Below are 23949 nucleotides of genomic sequence, written 5' to 3'. Positions count from 1 at the left end.
CTATAGGCAGAGACTAATGACCACAGCAGCAGTAGTTAGGACCAAGAAGGTATTGGTCAAGAGAGGCAGAAGAACATTTACAGGACTGCTTTGAGTCAGTGGACTGGACAATAGTCGGGGATTCATCTTCGAGTCTGAATGAATATGCCACAACTGTCACCAACTTCATTAAAACCTGTGTGAATGAGTGTGTGCCTACGAGAACATACCTGAATCAAAAGCCATGGTTGAACCACAAAATTCGTAGTCTGCTGAGGGCTAGACCATGGTATTTAAGTCTGGCAATCTAGTACTATACAAGACATACAGGTGCAAACTTCAGAAGGCTACCTTAAGAGCAAAAAATCAATTCCAATTGAGGCTAGAGAGAGAATCTGATGCACATCAGCTTTGGCTGGGTTTGCAGGCCATTACTTCCTACAAAGTGAAACTAACATAAAAATGGCAGTGATGCTTCACTCCCAGATGAGCTCAATGGCTTTTGTGCACACTTTGAAAATGAGAGTAAAACTACATCTACTGAATGCAAATCCCTGCAGCATCTGGTTGTCACGGTCCGATCCGTGGATTCCGCATTCTGGTTGTTTCTGTTTTCCCGTGTTCCATTGGGCACCTTAATTGAGGCACCTGATTCTCGTTTTGGGCTGGCAACATAAATAGCTCTGGGGTCCAGCGATTCCTTCGCTGTACTGTCCTGTCAGAAACCCACACCAAAAAGTTTGGCGTCCGAAACCCATACCAAGAAGCTTGATACCAGAAACCAGTTACCAGAAGCATGTGACCTCAGCCAGTGCAGGAAGTCTGGACCATTATTGGAGCTACCGAGAATCGTGGATTCTAGGTTGTTTCTGTGCCTGTGGCTGCTTAGCAAATTCAGTCGTTTTTGTGTCCAGCTGAGTTGCCGACTGTCAGCCGCTGCTCTGAGTAAGGTACGAAATCTGATGCTTTCGTGGCCAGCCGAGAATTACTGGTGGTTTGCAGTAAGAAGAGTCCCGGCTCTGTGTCCAAGAAGAGTCCAAGTCTAGTCAAGTCTGAGTCTGAGTCCGAGTTCCAGGTCAAGCCAAGCCCAAATTCCAGGTTAAGCCAAGTCCGAGCCCCTGGTCAAGCCAAGTCAAGACACAGGCACTGAGTCCCTGCCAAGACCCGAGTTCCGAGTCATGACCCGAGTTCCCAGTCATGTCCATGTCCAAGCCAAGCCAAGTCCAAGTTCTAAGTCAAGAACTAAGTCAAGACACAGGTACCAAGTCCCTGCCAGGACCCGAGTTCCAAGTCATGACCCGAGTTCCCAGTCATGTCCATGTCCAAGTCAAGCCAAGTCTGAGTTCCAGGTCAAGCCAAGTCCGAGTTCTAGTCAAGACTCAGGTACCAAGTGCCTGCCAAGACCCGAGTTCCCAGTCAAGTCCAAGTCCCACGTCCTAGCCCAGGTTGTATCCTATGTCTACATCCATGTTGTCATCTTGTCCTTGCTCCTTGGCTTCCCTAGTGTTCTTAATAAACATTGTCCTGTTCATACTACTTCAGTGTCTGTGTCTTGCATTTGGGTCCGCTCCCAACGCCCCCTTGTGACACTGGTGACCCTGTGATCTCTATCTTGGAGGCTGATATCAGAAGAGGTGAGCCCTTGTAGGGCATTAGGCCCAGATGGTGTACCCAATAGGGCTCTGAAATCCTGTGCCAACCAACTGGTGGGAGTGTTTAATGAAATCTTCAATCTCTCACTGCAACAGCTGGAGGTTCCATGCTTCAAAAGGGCAACAATCATACCAGTGCCCAATAAGAGTAGGGTGAGCTGTCTCTATGACTATCATCCAGTGGAACTCATATCTACTGAGATGAAATGCTTTGAGAGGCTGGTCATGGCTAGAATCAACTCCTGCTTATGCAAGGACCTGGATCTGCTGCAGTTTGCTTATTGTCACAAAAAGTCCACAGCAGATGCAGTCTCACTGGCTCTCCACTCAGCCTTGGATCACCTGGACAATAGTAATATTTACATCAGACTGCTGTTTATTGACTATAGCTCAGCGTTCAACACAATCATATTCCCAATTTTAATCAAAATGCTCCAAAACCTTGTCCTCTGTACCTTTCTCTACAACTGGATCCTTGACTTGCTCAACAGGAGAGCACAGTCTGTACAGATTGTCAATAACATCTCCTCACTGACAATCAACAGTGGTGCACGTAAAGAATGTGTGCTTGGCCCACTACTAAACTCTCTATACACTCATGTGTGGTAGGCACAGCTCAAATGCCATCTATAAATTTGCCGACGACACAACTATTGTTGGTAGAATTTCTGGTGATGATGAGGAGGCATACAGGAGTGAGTAAGATCAGCTGGTTGAGTGGTGTCACAGCAACAACCTTGCACTCAACATCAGTAAGACCAAAGAATCGACCTGCTGAGTTCTGACAGCATTTTGTGTTTTTATTTATTTCCAGCATCTGCAGATTCACTCGTGTTGCCTTTGAATTCACTACTGCGAAGCCTCTTCCAGTGATGCCTACACTGAAGAAGTTCAGATCTTCTCTCCGATGGGAGTTCAGTGAGAGCCTCTCTCTCTGCTCCCAACCTACTATTTCTTCGGCCCTGAAACTTTTGGACCACACGCTAACCCAGACCCGGTATTATAGTCACATATCCTTCCTTGGTGCGTGTCTCCGCAACCAACTAACTCCAGTCGACACTACCTCCTCCCATAAATGCTGTCTGGCCTGCTGAGTTCTGCCAGCATTTTGTGTTTTTATCAAAGAATCGATTATAGATTTCAGGAAGGGTAGGATGAGAATATAGTTGTCAGCCCTCGTTTAGGGATCAAAAATGGATGGGGTGAGCAGTTTCAAGTTCCTGGGTGTCAACGTCTTCAAGGCTCTATCCTGGCCCATCATAATGATGCAATTACACAGAAGGCACAACAGTAGCTATATTTCATTAGTGTTTGAGGAGAATTGGTGTATCACCAAAGACACTCTCAAATTTCTAGAAATGTACTATGGAGAACATTTTAACTGGTTGCATTACCATCTAGTATGGAGGGGCCACTGCTCAGGATCAGAAAAAGCTGCAGAACATTGTAAACTCAGTCAGCTCCATCATGGCCAATGGCCTTCCCAGCATCCAGGACCCATTCAAAAGATGATGCCTCAAAAAGGAGGTATCCGTAATTAAGGTCCATCATCACCAATGACATGCCCCTTATCATTGCTACCGATAAGTAGGTGGTACAGGAGCCTGGAGACACACAGTCAGTGTGTCAGGAACAGTTTCTTCTCCTCTGTGATCAGATTTCTGAATTGGCAATGAATTCATGAACACTTCCTTGGTAATTTTTTCACAAATAAGAGAAAACTTGCAGATGCTGGAAATCCAAGCAACAGACACAAAATGCTGGAAAGCTCAACAGGCCAGGCAGCATCAATGGAAAAACTACAGACAACGTTTGGGCTGAAACCCTTCGGCAGGACTGAGTGGTGTGTAGAACGTGGTGGAAGAAGCAGCAGGGTTTCCGCCCAAAATAGACAGTAAACAATAGGTGCAGGAGTAGGCCATTCAGCCATTCAAGCCAGCACCGCCATTCAATGTGACCATGGCTGATCATCCACAATCAGTACCCCGCTCCTGCCTTCTCCCCATATCCCTTGACTCCACTATCTTTAAGAGCTCTATCTAACTCTTTCTTGAAAGCATCCAGAGAATTGGCCTCCTTTGCCTTCTGAGGCAGAGCATTCCACAGATCCATAACTCTCTGGGTGAAAAAGTTTTTCTGCACTCTGTTCTAAATGGCCTACCCCTTATTCTTAAACTGTGCCCTCTGGTTCTGGACTCCGCCAACATCGGGAACATGTTTCCTGCCTCTAGTGTGTCCAATTCCTTAATAATCTTATATGTTTCAATCAGATCCCCTCTCATCCTTCTAAATTCCAGTGTATACAAGCTCAATTGCTGCAATCTTTCAACATATGACAGTCCTGCCATGCCGGGAATTAACCTCGTGAACCTACGCTGCCCTCCCTCAATAGCAAGAATGTCCTTCCTCAAATTTAGAGACCAAAACTGCATATAGTACTCCAGGTGTGGTCTCACCAGGGCCCTGTACAACTGCAGAAGGATTTCTTTGCTCCTATACTCAACTCCCCTTGTAATGAAGGCGAACATGCCATTACTTTTCTTCACTGCCTGCTGTACCTGCTTGCTTATTTTCAGTGAGTGATGAACACCTAGATCTCATTGTACTTCCCCTTTTCCTAACTTGACACCATTCAGATAGAAATCTGCCTTCCTGTTCTTGCCACCAAAGTGGATAACCTCATATCCACGTGAAACTGCATCTGCCATGCATCTGCCCACTCACCCAAACTGTCCAAGTCACCCTGCATTCTCATAACATCCTCCTCACATTTCACCTTTTCATATTTCATAGTCAAATGTCTACTATACTTTTTTCCATAGATGCTGCCTGGCCTGCTGAGTTCCTACAGTGCTTTGTCTGTGTTGCTTGGTAATTTTTTCCCGCTTTTCTGCACTACTTATTCATTTCATATATACTTTTATTGTAATTTATAGTTTTTATTACTATATATTGGAATGTACTGTTGCCACAGAACAACAAATTTCATGACATATATTGGTGATATTAAACATAATTCTGATTCTGATTCTGGTTGGATGGCTGTGACTAGTGGTGTTTTGTAGGGATCTGCACTGGGACCTCTGCTTTTTGTGATTTATGACTTGGATGAAAACTTAAATGGATGAGTTTGTAAGTTTGCACATGATACAAAGATTGATGGTGTTGTGTATAGTGTAGAAGAGTGCCAAAGGATACAGCAGGACATAGATGACTTGCAGATATGGACAGAGAGATGGCAGATGGAGTTTAACTTGGGCAAATGTGAAGTGTTGCATTTGGGAGATCAGATGTAAAGAGACCGTACATTGTTAATGGCAGGATCATTGATGTGCAATGTAATCTTGCAGCTCAAGTCTATAGCTCCCTGAACGTGGCTACACACAGCTTGATAAGGTGTTGAAGAAGGCATATGGCATGCTTGCTTTATTATTTGAGAGAAATGAGTTCCAGAGTCAGGAAGTTATGTTGCATTTTTATAAAACTGTAGTTAGACTGCAGCTGAAGTTCTGCATTCAATTCTGATTGCCCATTATAGGAAGAGTGTTGGGGCTTTGGAGATGATGCAGAAGAGGTTTACCAGGATACAGGCATATGCTATAAGGAGAGGTTAGACAGTAGCAGAAGCTGAGGGGAGATCTGATAGAGCTTGAAAAGTTTATGAGAAGTACAGATAGAGTAGACAGCCAGTATAGTACCTTTTTCCCAGAGTTGAAATGTCTGAGACCAGAGGGCATGTATTTAAGGTGAGAAGATTAAGTTCAAAAGACTTGTACAAAGCAGATGTAAGTTCAAAGAGATATACAGAGTGGTGGTGGGGAGCAAATACAACTGAGGTGTTCAATAGGTTCTTAGGTACATGAATGTGCAAGAAATGAAGGATGGATAAAGGTGATCCAAGTTTTTAATGAGATATAACTTATAATAGTAAACTTAAAGAGGCTAGAAGAGTATATGAATTAACCCCAAACAGAAACAGGGATAAAACCAAATGAAGTCATATTCAAGATACATCTGAAGATGTTTTAGATATTGTTTCTAGCTCAGACATCTGGAAAGTTCTCTCTGTGTTTTGCCTACCCCTATTTTTCAAAATATGTTTTCATCGAAGTATACAGCTGAACTTTCACTTTTCAGTTCCAAAGCACAGCACTACTGAAACGTCAGCACTAAGCTCTCTCCAGATTTATTATACAAGCTCCTTTGCATCATTTTACATTATGAAAATTTTGACCTTTGTGTTTTTAAATCTTTAGTTATTGAGATTTTTACTTTTCTTTATAATTGTGCAGAACAAAGTTAAATATGGGTAAGTAACTAATTTTTCCAAATATAGTTGAAAGTAATCAGTTTCTCACCAATCCTGGTTTTCTAGCCAAACGGCCAGGAATTGACGGACTTCCATGGGAAATGTATCATCATACAACTGGTCCACTTTTTCCAGGAGTTGTGCATCCAGTTGATGGAGTTGATGCCATTGAGACATTCTGTCAAAAAATTTGTAGAGCAAAACTGATCAGCAGCAGAGCAAATTAATTTATCAGGAATTAAATAACTTAATTAAATTTTATAGAGCATCATAAAGAATTATTACAAGTAGATTTTAATTACCTTCTAAACCAGCTCTATAACCCAAAATGCACCTTTCATCTTTCCTCCTGCTTCTTATGCATAAATACCCAAACAGAAAAAATACTCACACTCAGAGGCAAGTGTGATGACATCACTAAATTGGCTTATTTTTATTCTTATTTATTTAGTGTTGGAATTTTCATATGACATGCTGATAACGTTGATGAAAGAGCAGCAAATAATTCAAAGAAAATACATCAAGGAATAATTGCAGGAAAGTAATACTATGGTGTATACTTTCTAAATTCCCAACAAGGGAAGCCAATGTAAAAGTTTAGCTCAATTGAGTTAATTGAGCATGCTAATTTTTCACTATTTTTAATCACCATTTAAAATCTGTTGCATCAACTGTCATCTACTTTATCTACTCTAAGCAAGTTCTAACATTTTTCATTATACGGACTGTATGGAAACTTTCAGAGTATCTTAAAAAGAAAAACTGCAGGGGTAAAGATGTTTGGGAATTCAGTCCTGCAGTTTAAAGCCAAGATTGTTGAAATACATTGCCTAGGATGACGAGACAAGAAATGTCTTGATATACAAGAGGATGGATTGGTGTTTTAGAGTTGGAAAATATTACATAACAAGATTGAAAATCAAAATTATGGAGTAAGGCAAATTAGGAGACAATATCAGCAACAGAAAAACCAAACCCTTTGAAGAACACTATTGTAGCATTTTCTGTAATTCATAGTATAAAATTCTCATCCATACATCCACATTCTTTCCTAAAATTAAAGTTTTCCGTTGCAATATCTTGGTTAAGACCAATAATGCGGGTATTATTTCTGGAAAATGAAGCAGATTAAGACCTCTGGAGTTGTTAAATTGCTTCTATTCCCTCATTCGAACAAAGTATACTACCATTTCTTGTATTTGCATCCAAATTGCTGAAACTTCCTTTCCCTTTCATTGAAAAACCCTTCAGCAGTTATTCTATGTAATCATACATGGGGACATTCCTCCCACACTCCTCAGCTGTCAGTTCTCTTTCGGGTTCTTGAAATTTTAGTCACTTCCCAATTATGTCCATGATATTTATTTGTTGAAATGAGCAAGAACTAGATTAAAAAAATTTTGAGTAACACACGTAAAATATTGGGGGAACTCAGGAGGTCAGTCAACAACTATGGAGAAGAATAAACAGTCGACATTTTGGGCTGAGACCCTTCATCAGATTTTTTTAAATTCAAGAATTATATCCTACTATAGCAATGAAAATAAGAACAGAAATCTGGGATTTCCATTCTCTGCACGGAATGATGTGGTGAAGTATTGGTGATGTTCTCACTTGCAATGTGAGATTGACACCATGCTTATCACATTGTCTAAGCCACTATGTCAAATATGGCCCAAAACATTGACTGTTTATTATTTTCCACAGGTGCTGCCTGACCTGCTGAGCTTCTCCTGCTAAGGTAAATCATGACTTGGTACCCAAATACTTTCCAGCATTTGCAAGGTACAAACCAAGGTAGTATGCTCCAATCAATGAATTGCAAGAAGTTCAACACCATGCAGGACAAAGCAGCCTAGCTAACTGATCCCCCTTCCAACATTGTAAACGTATCCCCTCCACCACCAGGACACAGTGCCTGCAGTGCATACCAACTGCAAAATACACTGCAGTTACTCAATTGGATTACTTTGACAGCACCTCACAAACCCACTGTCTCTTCCACAAGAATGGATGAGTGCTTTAGGCATATCAGAGCACTAGCACCTGTAAGCTCCTCAGAAATATGTCACCATTTGAACATCATTGGCAGTCTAAATCCTGGAAGGCCCTGCTGAACACCAGCGTGGGAATATCTTCACTACATGGAACTTGAAGGTCAAGAAGTTCTCAAGATCTTTTAAGGACAGGCAACAAATGCTGGCCTTATGTGTAAACCCCAGGTTCCAAGAAAAGAAAAAAAAAGCACTTACGGTATACATTAGAAGTTTGAGCACATTTGCTATGTATGCATTCATTTGAGTGCATTTAGCAAAAATAAAATCAGAAAGGGGAAAATGCATTAGTATTTATGTAGGATATAAATTGTATTTATATATAGCATTTATATTCAGTATTTATATGAGATCCAGAGAAGGTTTAAGAGAATGATCCCTGGAATAAAATGGTTAATCTATGAGGAGCTTTTGATGGCACTGGGTCTGTGCTTGCTGGAGTTTAGAAGAATGAGGGGGGGATCTCACTGAAACCTATCGAATATTGAAAGGCAATATAGAGTGGATGTTAAAAGGGATGTTTCCTGTAACAGTAGAGTCTTGGACCAGAGGGTACAGTCTCAGAATACAAGAACATCCCTTTAGAACAGAGATAAAGATGAATTTCTTTAGCCAGAGGGTGGTGAATCTATGGAATTCATTGCCACAGATGGCTGTGGAGGTCTAGTTATTGGGTATATTGGGAAACAGTGATCATAATACGATAGAATTCACCATGCAATTTGTGAGGGAGAAGCTAAAGTCAAAGTATCAGTATTACAGTGGAGTAAAAGGAATTGCAAAGGCATGAGGGTGGAACTGATTGGAAGGGGACACTGGCCAGGGATGATAGTAGAACACAATGGCTGGAGTTTCTGGGAGCAATTCAGAAGGTGCAGGATAGATACATCCCAAAGAAGAAGGCAGGAAGATGCAGCTGTGGCTGACAAAGAAAATCAAAGCCAACATAAAAGCAAAAGAAAGAGCATATAATAAGAGCAGAAATTAGTGGGAATTTAGAGGATAGGGAAATATTTAAAAAAGCAACAGAAGGCAACTAAAATAAATAAGTGGGAAAAGATGAAATATGAATATAAGCTAGCCAATAATATCAAAAACATACCAAATATATTTGGAAATATATAAAGAGTTAAAGAGAGGAGAGAGTGGCTATCCGACTGCTGGAAAACAAGGCTAAAAAGACAGTAATGGGGGATAAGGAAATGGTGGATAATCTGGATAATTATTTTGCATCAGTCTTCACTGTGGAAGACACTTGCAGTGTGCTGAAAGTTCAAGAATATCAGCGGGCAGAAGTGAGTGCATTTGCTATTACTAGGGAGATGCTGCTTGGGAAACTGAAACATCTGAAGGTAGATAAGTCACCTGCACCTGATGGTGTACACCCCAGAGTTCTGAAAGAGGTGGCTGAAGAGATTGTGGAGGCATTACTAACCATCTTTCAAGAATTAATAGATTCTGGATTGGTTCCAGAGGACTGGAAAATTGCATATGTCACTCCACTCTTCAAGAAGGGAGGAAGACAGAAGACCATCTAGCCTGACCTCAGTGATTGGGAAGATGTTGGAGTTGACTGCTAGGGTTGTGGTTTCAGGCTACTTGGAGGCGCATGATAAATTAAGCCAAAGTCAGCATTGTTCCTTTAAGGGAAAATCTTGCCTGACATATCTGTTGGAATTCTTTGAAGAAATAACAAGCTGGATTAACAAAGGAAAATTGGTGGATGTTGTGTAGTTGGATTTTCAGAAGACCTTTGACAAAGTGTTGCACATAAGACTGCTAAGTAAGATAAAAGCCCAGGGTATTACAGGAAAGGTACTAGCATGGATTGAGCATTGGCTGATTGGCAAGAGGCAAAGAGTGGGAATAAGGGGATCCTTTTTGGATTGGCTGCCACTGTCTCGAGGTATTCCACAAGGGTCTGTGTTAGGACTGTTTCTTTTTATGTTTTATGTCAACAATTTGGATGATGGAATTGTTGGCTTTGGGGCCACATTTGTGGATGATAGGAAGATAAGAGGTTGTGCAGGTAATGTTGGGGAAGCAGAGAGGCTACAGAAGGACTAGGACAGATTAAGGAAATGGGCAAGGAGGTGGCAGATGCAAAACAGCGTTGGGAAGTGTATGGACATGCACTTTGTTAGAAGAAATAAAAGCATAGGTCATTTTCTAAATGGAGAGAAAATTCAAAAATCTGAGGTACAAAGGAATTTGGGAGTCCTCATGCACGATTCCCTAAAGGTTAACATGCAGGTTGAATTGATGGTGAGGAAAGTGGATGTAATGTTAACATTCATTTCAAGAGGACTACAATATAAAAGCAAAGAATTTAGAAGAATGCTGGGGGGAGTTTATGACTAGAGAGCACAGCCTTAAAATAGAGAGATATCCATTTAGAACTGAGATAAGTAGGAATTTTTTTAGCCAGAGAGTGGGTAATCTGTGGAATTCATTGCCACAGGCAGCTATGAAGGCCAGTTCACTGCGTGCATTTAAGGCTAAGGTTGAGAGGTTCTTGATTAGTCAGAGTGTGAAAGGTTACAGGGGAAAAGGCAAGGGAATGGGGTTGAGAGGGAAATGGATCAGCCATGATGAAATTGTGGTGCAGACTCGATGGGCCAAATGATGTAATTCTGCTCCTATGCCTTATGGCCTTAAATTTAAAGCAGAACTTGATAGGTTCTTTAGTAGTAAGGGCATCAAAGTTATGGGGAGAAGGTAGGAGAATGCAATTGAGTGTGATAATAAATAAGCCATGATGGAGCAGATTTGATGAGCTGAATGCCCTAATTCTGCTCCTATGTCTTCTGGTCTTACATCTGTACATCACCTATATATTGCCAAAGACTGGAAGTTGAGTTAATTCTTTAACAACGAAAAGGATTAGGGAAGAGTGATTCTTTTTATAGGTTTATTTCTCTATTGCAACAAAAAATCCATATTTCTTTGCCATTTTTGATTGGTATCAAGATTGTAAGTTATTATTTTATGTCTCAGACCCTCAGCTCACACTAATTAACTTGTAAGTCTGGGACTTCTATAATCTGCAAAATACCTACCTACAAAATGGATTTCAATCCTCCAAAAGTTCAGCAGGTTTATTTAGTGAGCACACAAACCACATTTAAACAGGAAGGTGGATTTATAAATTTCATATCTATTCTGATTTAGCTGAGCCAAGTTCAAGCTTTCTAGATTAAAGCTACTTCCTGAGAAACCATTGCTCTTCCTCTGACCTCAGTATACACTGAGCACCTATGTCTCTCAGGATAAATGCTATCAAACTATTTGCCTTTCTCATTGCTTGTGGCATCTGTCTGGTAGCTTCAGTGATTGTGTAAAAGCACAACACCCAAGTCCTTTTGAACATCAAACACCAGATAATCTCTCACCATTTACAAAATATTCTCTGCTTCTCTGTTTTATGTCTCTAAGTGGGTGATCTCACATTTTTCATATTATATTGCGCTGGCCATGCTCTCGCTCACACGGCTTGTTCATATGCCCTCGGAGCCTCTGGATATTGTCCTCCAAATTCTCAGTCACACCTGTTAATTATCATCAGCAAATCTGGGAATATGACATTTGGTTGCTTTAGCCAAATTGTGCTTATAGATTGAGAATAACAAGGCCCAAGAACTCCTTCCACCAGTAAAACTAGTCACAGGCAGGGCAGCAACCAGTGAAGGGTCCATTTATTTCTACTTTATCTTGTTCAATAAACACTTTTCAATCCATGTAAATGTATTAACCCAATTCTATGTGCTCTGTCCTGGCTTACTGACTGCCCATGTGGGACCTTATCAAAAGCCTGCTAGAAATCCACTTGCATTATATGCACTGGTTCCTCTTCCTTTGTTTTCCTTATCATAAGCTCGAAGAACTCCAGCACATTAGTTAAACATGATTTTTCTCCCATTCTGGCTCTGCTTAGTTCTGCTATTCATTTAAGGTGTTCTATTATTGCATCTTACATCATAGATTTGAACATTCCCCTGCCAACAACTCAGTAAATCCGTTTTCTCCTTCCCATTTTCTTCTGATAGCTTCTAATCCACAAGAACAATTCCAGAATCTGTTATTGGAGACATCCAGTGTAATCATGCCCTTGTACCATACAACTAGACAGAGATGCCATTAAATTAAAGGTCATATTTTCCTTTGTTTATTCAGGGCCTTGATCCCTCCTGGCACCAAAAATCCCTACCCACTGATTTCCCTTCCAAATCTCTCATCTCATTATTCTCAGCATCTTAATCATAGATTATCTTTGATAATCTTCTTTCACTGTCACCCACATCTGCTTCCCCCACCCAACTCAACTTCCTTCTATGTCTTTCACTAGAGAAACAGGTCTTTTCAAACATGTATTTCCCTAAGGCAGCATATGATGGCAATGCTACAGTCAGACGAATGGATGTGATTAGTTAAAATTCTTATCAATCAAGCAGAAGTTTTAAGTGTTCAGCTTCCAATCATTGGATTGTTATCTGCAAAAACATCAATGCATTTATTGAGGGTTAATATACTTTCTAAGTACCTGCTCTAAAAATGGTCTCTGTTTCTAAAGCGTATCTATAACCTTCTCATTTAGGATGCACAAATACCAAACATAGAAGACCAAAGTCCTTTTCCCCACCATAAAGCACAATTTTGTCCCAGTCCTTGACTCCTTCCCTGCTTGATCTCATTTGTTGCTGAAATGCTTTGTTACTTCCACACATAACTATTTCATTTCTAGTCTTCACTTTCCCCTGTTTACTTGAAGTCATTTAAAATGATTTTCCTCACATTCTAACTCCAGAAAAATTTAATTGTAATGTATTTGAAAGCAAGGAAAAGAAGCTCTTGTTGAACATTCACAATTTTAATCGTTCCAGCTTGTAATTGCTACAACCGTCAAGGCCCTAAACACTGGGATTACTTCCCTACTTATCATAAGTTTATATCTTTAGTCCTTTAAGATCTACCTCCTTAACTAAGAATTGCAGATTTCCCTTCTTAACTCCAGTCACATTGAAATGATGGATAGAGTTCCCCAAATCCCTTAATACCCCTGCTATAGAACGATCTATTTGTCTTAAATATATTTGGCCACTACTGCTTCCTTAGGTAGAGAATTCCACAGATTCACTGCTCTTAAGGAAAGTAGTTTCCCCTCAACTCCATCCTAAATCTATTCCTTTGAATCTTGAGGAAATGTATTTTGAGATCCTCTTGGAAAAATTAAGATGACCCAGAAGCTGAGGGCCATGAGTGAATCCTGAATAGTAAGAGGAAGGGGACCAGGAGGGAATGGGAAAAGTATTAGAGGATATCCTTGATCATCATCTAATTTCTTTCTCTCAACTAATGGGGGAACAGTTGCATTAGGGGTACAAGGAAATCCCTAAAAGAGAGCAGTTTTCATTTGGAGCCTGCAGAGTAGAAGTTACCATTGCAAACCAAGTCACCCTAACCATACTACAATCATTAGGGCAATAAACCAAATATTAAATCAGAGTGAAATCCCCTCAAGTCTTATGCATTCCAATGGCAATTTATATAATACCTCACCAGAAGGTTCTCTAATCCTATATTAAAAGTTCTCTACTTCCTAGAGTGGCACCTTGTTCAAAGAACCATGACCTGTGGACTATATATATTTTCCTTGGATTAATTCATTCTGCACATCTACATATAGGTCAAGATCTTGACTATAGGTCTACATAGTAGTTAGTGGTTTGTTAGCAAGGTAGCCACAACCCCCTAGTGTAGTATAACATAATGAAATTCTGATCACAAAGTCATTCAGTCAGTAGTGAGATACAATCAGCAATTAACATTTCAAGTCAATTAAGTCCATAATCATACTTCATCAAGAAAGTTTTTATAAGACTACAAATATCTTAAGCTAATAAAACAATTGACCATTTCAGCATATCAGGTTTGTCTTTATTTAACTGCAGCTCAGCATTCAATACCATCATCCCCTCAAAACTAATTAATAGGCTTCAATACCTTGGCCTCAATACCTCCTTCTGCAATTGGATCTTGGATTTCCTCACCTCACTTACAGAACCCAGTAAGTTTGGATAGGCAACAACACCTCTACAATCTCCATCAGCACAGGTGCACCACAAGGCTGAGCAGTTAGCCCCCTGCTTTGCTCACCTTACATTTACGACTGTGTGGCTAAGCACAGCTCCACTGCCATATTCAAGTTTGCTGATGACACCATTGCCAGAGGATGAACCAAAGGACATGACAGATCATTATATATGAAGAAGATTGAAAATCTGGCTGAGTGGTGTCACCATGACAACCTCTTTCTCAAATGTCAGCAAGACCAAGGAGCTGGGTATTGACTTCAGGAAGAGGAAACCATAAGACCACGAGGAGTAGGAGCAGAATTAGGCCATTTGGTACATCAGGTCTGCTCTGCCATTTCATCATGCCCTGAAGCATTTCCCTCTCTGCTCCAAACTCTTGCCTTCTCCCTGTATCTCTTCATGCACTGACTAATAAAGAATCTATCAACCTCAGACTTAAATATACCAAATGATGCCACAACCACTTGTGGCAATGAATTCCACAGATTCACTACCCTTTGGCTAAAGTAATTCCTCCTCATCTCTGTTCTAAATTGACGTCGCTCTGTTCAGAGGCTGTGTCCTCTGGTCTTAGACTACCCCCCCCCCCCATAGGAAATAGCCTCTCCACCTCCACTGTATCTCAGCCTTCCAACAATCCATAGGTTTTATTAGGATTCTCCATTCATTCTTCTGAATTCCAGTGTGTACAGCTCAGAGCCATCAACTGCTCCTCATATGTTAAGCCTTTCAATCTCGGAATCATTTTTGTGAACCTCCTTTGCACCCTCTGCAGTTTTAGCACATACTTTCTAAGACATGGGGCCTAAACCTGCTAACAATACTCCAAGAGAGGCCTCACCAGTGCTTTATAAAATTTCAACATTCCATCCTTGCTTTTATATTCTAGTCCTCATGAAATAAATGCTAACATTGCATTTGACTTCCTCCTTACTGACTCAAACTGCAAATTAACCTTTAGGGAATTCTGTACAAGGACTATCATGTCCATTTGTACCTCAGATTTTTTAATTTTTAGAAAATAGTCTATGCATTTATTTATTCTACCAAAGGGCATTAGCATATACTTCCTGATACTGTATTCAATCTGACACTTCTTTGCCCATTCTTCTCATCTTATCTAGTCCTTCCATAGCCTCTCTGCTTCCTCAACACTACCTGCATCCACGTATCTTCATATCATCCACAAACTTGGTCAGAAACCGTCAATTCTGTCATCTAGATCATTCACATATAATGTAAAATGATGTGGACCACCACTAATCACTGGCAGCCAACCAGAAAAGGCTCCCTTTATTTCAACTCTTTGCCTCCTGCCAATCAGCCATACTAGTATCTTACCTGTCATACCATGGGCACTTAACTTGTTAAGCAACCTCATGTGTGATACCTTGTCAAAGGCCTTTTGAAAATCCAAGTACACAGCATCCATCAATTATCCTTTGTCTATCCTGTTTGTTATTTCCTCAAAGAATTCCAACAGATTTGTCAGGCAAGATTTTCCCTGAAGGGAACTATGCTGACTTCAGCCTATTTTATCATGCATCTCCAAGTATAGTACTCTAATACCACATCCTAACAGTTGACTTCAACATCTCACCAACTACTAAGGTCAGACTAACTGGCCTATAATTTCTGCCTCTCTCCTTTCTTGAAGAGTGGAGTGACATTTGCAATTTTCCATTCCTCCAGAACCATACCTGAATTCATTGATTCTTGAAAGATCATTACTAATGCCTCCACAATCTCTTCAGCTGCAATTATGTCATAACATCTGCCTCTCACCACACACTGCATCTGTTTGTAAACCAACTAATCCATCCTCAGTCCTATCACTTTGGTTCCTATTCCTGAGGACTATGAATCAGACCTCATCAGAGGATCAGAGATAGAGAGCGTCAGCAATTTTAAATTCTTTAGTGTTATTTTGAAGGGCCTGTCCTGGGCTCAGCACGTAAACTTAATTATCAAGAAAGCTCGACAGCTCCTCTATTTCCTTAGGAGTATGCAGATATTCAGTGTGACATCTTAAACTTCTATAGGTGGAGAGTATATTGACTGGCTGCATCACATCCTGGTATGGAAACACCAGTGGTTTTGAATGAAAAATCCTACAAAAAGTAGTGGATACAGTCAAGTCCATCACAGGTAAAGCCCTCCCCCCACTGAGGATATCTACACGAAGCATTTTTGTAGGAAAACAGCATCCATTAACAGAGACCTCCACCATCTAGGTCATGCTCTCTTCTTGCTGCTGCCATTAGGTAGAAGCTACATGAGCCTCAGGACTCACACCACTAGGTTCAGGAACAGTTATTACCCCTCAACCATCAGAGTCCTGAATGAAAGGGGATAACTTCATTAAACTTCACCTGCTGCCATCACTGCACTGTTCCACCTAGCTATGAGCTCACATTCAACGAGCTTTCATCTCATGTTCTCAATATTGTTTATTTATTTATTATTGTGCTTTCTTTTTGTATGTGCACAGTTTGCTATCTTTTGCCCATTGGTTGGACACCCAAGTTGGTGCGGTCTTTCATTGATTCTCTTATGGATTTATTGAGTATACTCTCAAGGTCTGTATCTGGTGGCGTATCTGTACATTGATAACACATTTACTTTGAACTTTGAATACCCAAGGGATGTGACTGATGAGGAATCAGGGATTGAAACAGCATATATTTCATTCAGCTCCCAATTGGATCTGATCAATGCAGTGTGATGCTTTTGTGTGCAATCCACAATTTTGCATTAATACTCTTGTTTTTCTTAGCTACCAGGATGGAAGTAGCCTCCTTAAAGCAGGAGGGAAGCTCAGATTGAAAATGTCTGCAAATACTCCTGCTATTGGAGGTTGTTAGGGCAGGTGGTAACATATGAATCCCCTTCTGTTCAAAACATGCACAGTCTTGAAACTACTTTATAACAATGACAAATAAAATGATACAACAATGAAAACAGTAACATGTTTTAATACATTCCCTATTTCACAACCTTGTCATGCTGGTAAAATTGTTAAAAGCACCCAGTGGAATGGTAAGGCTTGGGTATGTGTCCAATGGTTGAATGACAGACAGACAGACAGACATACTTTATTGATCCCGAGGGAAATTGAGTTTCGTTACAGCCGTTATAAGGTTTATAAATAATCTTTCAGCAAGCTGTGTTTTGGACATAGATATGATGAATGTGTACAGTCTTTTTTTCCAGGGAAAGAGAATCATAAACTAGAGGAGGGGAAGATTTAACAGAGACTAGAGGAGCAATTTCTTCATGTAGAGTGTGGTACATATATGGAATGACCTTCCAGCGAAAGTGGTTGAAGCACATTTAAAAGACTTGTGGATAAGGATATGGTATGAAAGATGTAGAGTGATATCTGCTAAACATGGGCAAATGGACAACCTTAGGTGGACACTGTGCTTAACATGGGCAAACTGGCCAAAGGACCTATTTCAGTGCTGTATTACTCTATTTAGTTTACATGTGCGCAATTTTTTCAACGTCCTCTTACTATGTTACAATACCCTCTATGTGGCTTCAGTGTAAATATGGAAACATTTTCCCCTTTCACTTTCAGCATGTATAGAAGTCAGAAGGAACATTTGCCCTGGATGGGCTACCTCCAGACTGCTGCTCATTGCCAACCGAAACCAATCTATTGCTGTTAGCTCTAGGGCACAGATGAAGCATGCTTTCTAAAGAGCTGCGCCAGTAGGTGAAATGATGACATTTTGAGGAGAACGTTGACATCCACAGCAGGCAACCCGCAATGCTGCAGCCATCTGCTGGAGCTGACTACGAGTATTGGTTCAGCTTTTAGAGGCATAACTGTTGGTAGACACAGAAACCATGTTGGTCCTTGTCTCCTTGAAGCCAACTCTATGAAGTCTAGGCAGGACTGTGTCATGACAAAGAGTCGTGGTGTGTTAGCTGGGTAGGGATGGGGTGGGGTTAGTGGTTGACAGTGCTTATTTCTATTTCCGCTGTGGTAAGTAATTTTCTTTTTTCCATTTCTCAGTTCCTATAGTGGACGATCTGCTTGTGTATGACATCTCTATTCTTTGGCAGGAGAGTATATCTATTGACGTATGGATGGCATCTCTATTCATATAGAATAATGAATTACTGATAGGAAACATTTATCTGCTCCTGCAGAGTTACAATTTGCTTGTGAGTAGCATCACTGTATTCACTGAGAACAACATTTGCTCATCCGGTATCATCAGCTTCCTGGTCCTTTAGGCCTTCAGGTTGTGCCAATGTTGTAGAGAACAGAACTCTTGCTAGATGAGGGTGAGATTGCATGGAGGCAGAAGGATTTTGGGTGACTACCAACTGTGCCTCTACTGTAGTTGTTACCTGGACAAGTAGGAGATGGCTGATGTAACTGTCACTGAGCTATTGCAAATAAATGTACATGCCATCCAGAATGGAGGCTGCAGTGTCTTGGCTCTACCGATCTGCCAGTAAGAGTACAGATATAGTCCTCTAGCCATTACTAACCTCCCAAAGTGCGTAATCACAGTAGATGTGAGTGCTGCTGGGTAACAGTCACTAAGGCAATTCACCCTGCTCTTCATGAAGCAGGTGGGAACCTCGACTGCAGCAGTGAGAGGTTGAAGATGTCCTTGAACACGCCAACCAGTTGGTTGGAACAGGCTTTCAGTACCAAACCAGGTACACGATTAGTGCTTTGTGACTGCTCCCCTCTTGAATGATGTTCTGACATCAGCCTCAAAGACAGAGGTCACAGGGTTGACAGATGCTGTGGAGATTCATACAGGCATAGTACTATTCTCCCTTTCAAAGTGTGCACAAAAGGCACAGAGTTCAAGGACTGCAGCATCACTACCATTCTTGCAATTAAGTTTTGCCTTACAGGGTGTAATGGCATGCAAACCTTGCTACAGCTGTCATACATCCAATTGTCTCTCTAACTTCACAGGGGGTCACCTTTTGACTTTCACAATGCCTTCTGTATGTCACACCTGGACTTTGTTTAGGGTTCTAGATCACAAGTTAAGTACCACAGATCTCACCCTCAGCAGACTGCAAATCTCCTGGTTTATCCAGAACATCTGGTTTGGGAAGACTTGTCATGTTTTTTGTAGGTAGACACTCATCCACACAGGTTTTGATGAACTTGGTGATGGCTGTGGTATATTTGTTCAGATCCTTGAATATGGTCCACTCCACTGTTTCAAGGTGATCCTGCAAAAGCTTCTACATTTCCTTGACCATTACATTTCTGTCCTCACCATTAGTACTACGCTCCTCAGCCTCTGCCAATATGCCAGGATTAGAAGTACAACCAGGTGGCTGGACTTTTACAATGTGCAGGTGCAGGATGGCAACATAAGCATTCTTGATGTTGGTCAAACTGGGATTGAGCTGTATTGGCATTATAGCGGAGTAAAGAGAAATACAGAGGCATGAGAGAGGAACTGGCCAGAGTTGACTGAAAGGGGACACTAGCAGGGACAGCAGCATTGGCTGGAGTTTCTGAGAGGAACATGGAAAATGCAGTATCAGTTCATTCTAAAGAAGAAGAAACATTCTAAAGGGAGAATAAAACAATTGAGGCTGACAAGAGAAGTCAATGATAAAATAAAAGCAGAAGAGAGGCCATACAATACAGCAAAACGATTGGGATGCTTTTAAAAACCATTAGAAGGGAACTAAAAAAACAATAAGAGAAAAGATAATATATTAAGGTAAGCTTGCCAATAACATAAAAGAGGATACCAAAGTGTTTCCAGATATATAAAGAGTAAAAGAGAGGCAAGAGTGGACATTGGACTACTACAAAATGACACTGGATAGGCAGTAGCGGGGAGCAAAAGGCATACTGTAAGGCAGCAGGTAGTTAGCACAATGCTTTACAGCACCATCAATCAGGGTTCAATTCCCATCACTCTCTGTACATTCTCCTTGTGATTGCATGGGTTTTGTTCAGGTGTCCAGCATTCTCCCACATTGCAAAGATGTATGGGTCAGGGTTAGTAAGTTGTGGGCTATGTTGGGGCCGGAAGAAGAGCGACTCTTGTAGGCTGCCACCCCCAACTCATCCTTGGACTATGTGGGTCAATGACACATTTCACTGATAGTTTCAATATTTCAAATTACAGGTGACAAATAAAGCTGGATAAATTGAAGAAGTATTTTCAGTGAGTCTTCACTGTGGAAGATGCCAGCTGGATGCCAGAAATTCAAGAGTGTCAGGAGGCAGATGTGTAGCTATTACTAAGGAGAAGGTACTTGGGATGCTGAAAGATCTAAAGGCAGATATGTCTCCTGAACCAGATAGACTCTACCCCAGAGTTCTGAAAGAGGTCGCTGAAGAAATTGTGGAGGCATTAGTAGTGATCTTTTGAGAGTCACTGGATTCTGAAATAATTCTGGAGAACTGGAGAATTACAAATGTCACTCTACTTTTTAAGATAGGAGGGAGGCGAAAGACAGGTAATTACAGACCTAACTTATGCGGTTGGTAAGATGTTGGAGTCCAATATTTAGGATGAAGTTTCGGGGTACTTTTGGACACATACAATATAATTCCCTTAAGGGGAATTCTTGACTAATAAATCAGTTGGAATTCCTTGAGGAAATAACTGGCAGTTTAGACAAAAGTGACTCAGTGGATGTTGTTTACTAGTATTTTCAGAAGACCTTTAACAAGGTACCACACATGAGACTGCTAAACAAAATAGGAACCCATGATATTACAGAAAAGATACTGGCATAGATAGAAAGCAAAGATTGTGAATAGAGGTAGCCTTTTTTGATTGGCTGCCTATGGCTAGTGGTGTTCCACAGCAGACAGTGTTAGATACATTACTTTTCACATGATATGTTAATAATCTGGATGATTGAATTGATGGCTTTGTAGCCAAGTATATGGATGTTACAAAGATAGTTGGAGGGGCAGGTAGTGTTGGGGAAGCAATAAATCTACAGAAGGACATAGACAGCTTAGGTGAATAGGCAAAGAATTGGCAAATAGAATACAGCGTAAGGAATTGAATGGCCATACACTTTAGTAGAAGGAATAAAGGTGTCACAACCTTGGGTTGTGGGTAGAGTATTCTGAGAGTTCTGAATATTTTTGCTGTTTTTTGTGCATTTTCTGTGCTCTATCATGTATAATTATAATACATTGTTGCACTTTGGGATTTTATGTGTTATAGCTAGGTCTTCTGTAGTTTACATTTAAGTTGCAATTGTCCTTGGATACTTACAATTAATTTTCCTCAAGATTTTGCAGGTGTCCATTTAAGAACCCTTGAATTTTTGTCTCTTATCAGTAGGGCTACTTAGAAGCTTGTCAAGCGGCTGGGGTATTAATTAGCTGGGCACAGATTCCTTTGTGGCCTGGAGTGTATTTAAAGGGGCAGTGGTGGTCCTGATCATTGCCTAGTGAAGTTCTGGCTGAGTTATTCTGGGTTATCCAAGACTTTGTAAGATCTACTGTTTTGTTTTTCTCTTTTGTTAATAAATTTCCTAGTTTTGTTTAACCCTTCTAAGGCTCTGTATGATCCTGCATGTGGGTCACAAAAGACGTAGACTATTTTCTAAACAGGGAGTGCATTCAGAAATCAGAGGTGCAAAGGGACTTGGGAGTCCTAGTGCTGGATTCTCTAATGTCTAAGTTGCAAGGTTTGCAAGAATGATCCTGGGAATGAAAGGGTTAATGTATGAGGAACATTTAACAGCTTTGGGCTTGCATTCATTAGAGTTGTGAGGAATACCAGGAATCTCATTGGAAGGTTCTGAATATTGAAAGGCCCAGAGAGAGCAGACATTGAAAAGATGTTTCCAATGGTGGGAGAGTCCAGGACCAGAGGGCAAAGCCTCAGAACAGAAGGATGTCTTTTTAGAATCTGTGAAATTCATTGCCACAGGTGACTGTGGAGGCCATGTTATTGGGTACATTTTAAAGAGGATATTGGTAGGTTCTTGATTAGTAAGGCATCAAAAGTTATGGAGAGAGGCAGGAGAATGAGATTGAGAGGGAAAGTGAATCAGCTATGGTTGATGACAGTTCTTTGGAATTCCAAAGAACTGTCATTATCTCAATAGGTAAATGTCTCCTTATCCTAAATGATACACAACCATTCAGAGACCAAGACGGCCAATCACAGCTGCGGGTGGGTGGGGAAATAAAGATCACACTGCATCCATCCTTCATAAATCTGGAAAATTATGGAGAGAGAGAGAGAGAGAGACAGTCCCTTGCAAGGACATGTCGAAATGGGAATGGAAAGTAGAATTGAAATGGGAGGTCATCGGAAGATCCCTCTTTTTGTGGCGGGCGGAGCGAAGGTGCTAACGAAGCGATCTCCCAAGTTTCTTCGCGTCTCACCGATATGCAGGAGGCCACACCAGAAGCACCGGATACAGTAGATGACCACAACAGACTCACAGGTGAAGAGTCGCTTCACCTGGCCGGACTGTTTAGGACCCTGAATGGTAGTGGGAGAGGAGGTTTATTACAGGTATGGCACTTGTTCCGCTTGCAAGGGTAGCTACCAGGAGGGAGATCAATGGACAAGGGAGTCGCGTACAGAGTGATTCCTGCGTAATGCGAAAATGTGCTTGGTGGTGGAATCCCGTTGGAAATGGCGAAAGCTACGGAGAATTCTGTGCTGGACGAGGAGGCTGGTGGAGTGGTAGGTGAGGACAAGAGGAACCCTGTCTCTGGTGTGGCGGCGGGGGGATGGGGTGAGGGCAGATGTGCGCAAAATGGACGAGATGCGGGTGATGGTGGAGGAGAGAAGCCTGAGAAGAAATGCAGCAGGTAATGGAGGAACTGAGAGAAGGGGATGGCATTTTTACAAGTGACGGGGTGGCAAGAGGTACAGTCCAGGTAGCTGTGCTGCTTGGCCTGCCTGCTGAGTTCCTCCGGCATTTTGTGTGTGTAGCTGTGAGAGTCAGTGGGTTTATAAAAATATCAGATGGAGACAGAGATCAGGAAAGAGGAGAGAGGTGTCGGAAATTGACCAACTAAGGCAGGGTGAAAGTTCGAGGCAAAGTTGATGAAGTCGTCGAGCTCAGCACGGGTGCAGAACCAGTACCAATGCAGTCGCCGATGTAAGGTAGGAAGAGTTGGGGAGCGATGCCGGTGTCGGCTTGGAACATAGACAGTTCCATAATGGCATACCTAGGACCCATGCGAGAGCCCATGGCTACACCTTTGGTTTGGAGGAAGTGGGAGGAGCCGAAGGAGACATTACTGAGGGTGAGGACCAGTTCCACCAGACGGTGGAGAGTGGTGGTGGAGGGGAGCTGGTTCGGTCTATTGTCCAGAAAGAAACAGTGTTTTAAAGCCCTCCTGATGGGGAATTGTGTATAGGGACTGGACATCCATAGTGAAACTGAGATGATCGGGGCCAGGGAACTTAAAGTCATTGAAAAGATCAAGGGCGTGGGAAGTGTCACGGATGTAGAGAGGAAGGGACTGAACCGGGGGGAATAAAGAGGTATGTAGACACTAGTTCAGTGCGGCGGCAGCAGGCAGAAGCAATGGACCTACCGGCACAGTTCGGAATTCTCTACCCTGGCAGGTAGTAGAGGCTGAGTCACTCAGTTAATTCAAAAACAAGTTTTGTAAGATTTGTGGATATTATGGAAAGCAAAGCATATAGGGACAGTGTGGAAGAATCGAGCTGAAAGTCAGTTCAAACCTGAAAGGCGAGATGGCATACTGGTTCTCGCGCCATTCTGCTTGCTTGTTTTATTCTCAACGCAACAGCCATGCATTGTGATTGAACTTTATTTTTGCATTGCAATCTGTTTTTCTAACATATAGCTGATAAAGCCAGGCAAGCATAAAGTTGACAAAACTGAGTCACCTACAT

The 23949-nt window shown here is 41.4% G+C and overlaps 1 protein-coding gene across 2 annotated transcripts in view; it reads right to left on the bottom strand.

The window, feature by feature from the left end:
- LOC140728359 (signal transducer and activator of transcription 4-like) overlaps positions 1-23949 on the bottom strand; it is a 122415-nt gene that overhangs the window by 97560 nt on the left and 906 nt on the right. The window contains exon 2 of one of the 2 annotated variants that reach the window (XM_073046970.1): positions 5990-6118. In XM_073046970.1, the coding sequence (XP_072903071.1) occupies positions 5990-6117 (128 nt within the window). In that variant the 5' untranslated portion in view covers position 6118. Of the gene's footprint in view, positions 1-5989; positions 6119-23949 lie in introns of those variants that run through there. The other variant, XM_073046971.1, reaches the window with a different exon arrangement.

The sequence above is a fragment of the Hemitrygon akajei genome, chromosome 5, assembly GCF_048418815.1.
Source record: "Hemitrygon akajei chromosome 5, sHemAka1.3, whole genome shotgun sequence".
Lineage (NCBI taxonomy): Eukaryota > Metazoa > Chordata > Chondrichthyes > Myliobatiformes > Dasyatidae > Hemitrygon > Hemitrygon akajei.
The sequence above is the reverse complement of the archived record's forward strand: the minus strand, read 5'-3'. Positions and strand labels throughout refer to the sequence as shown.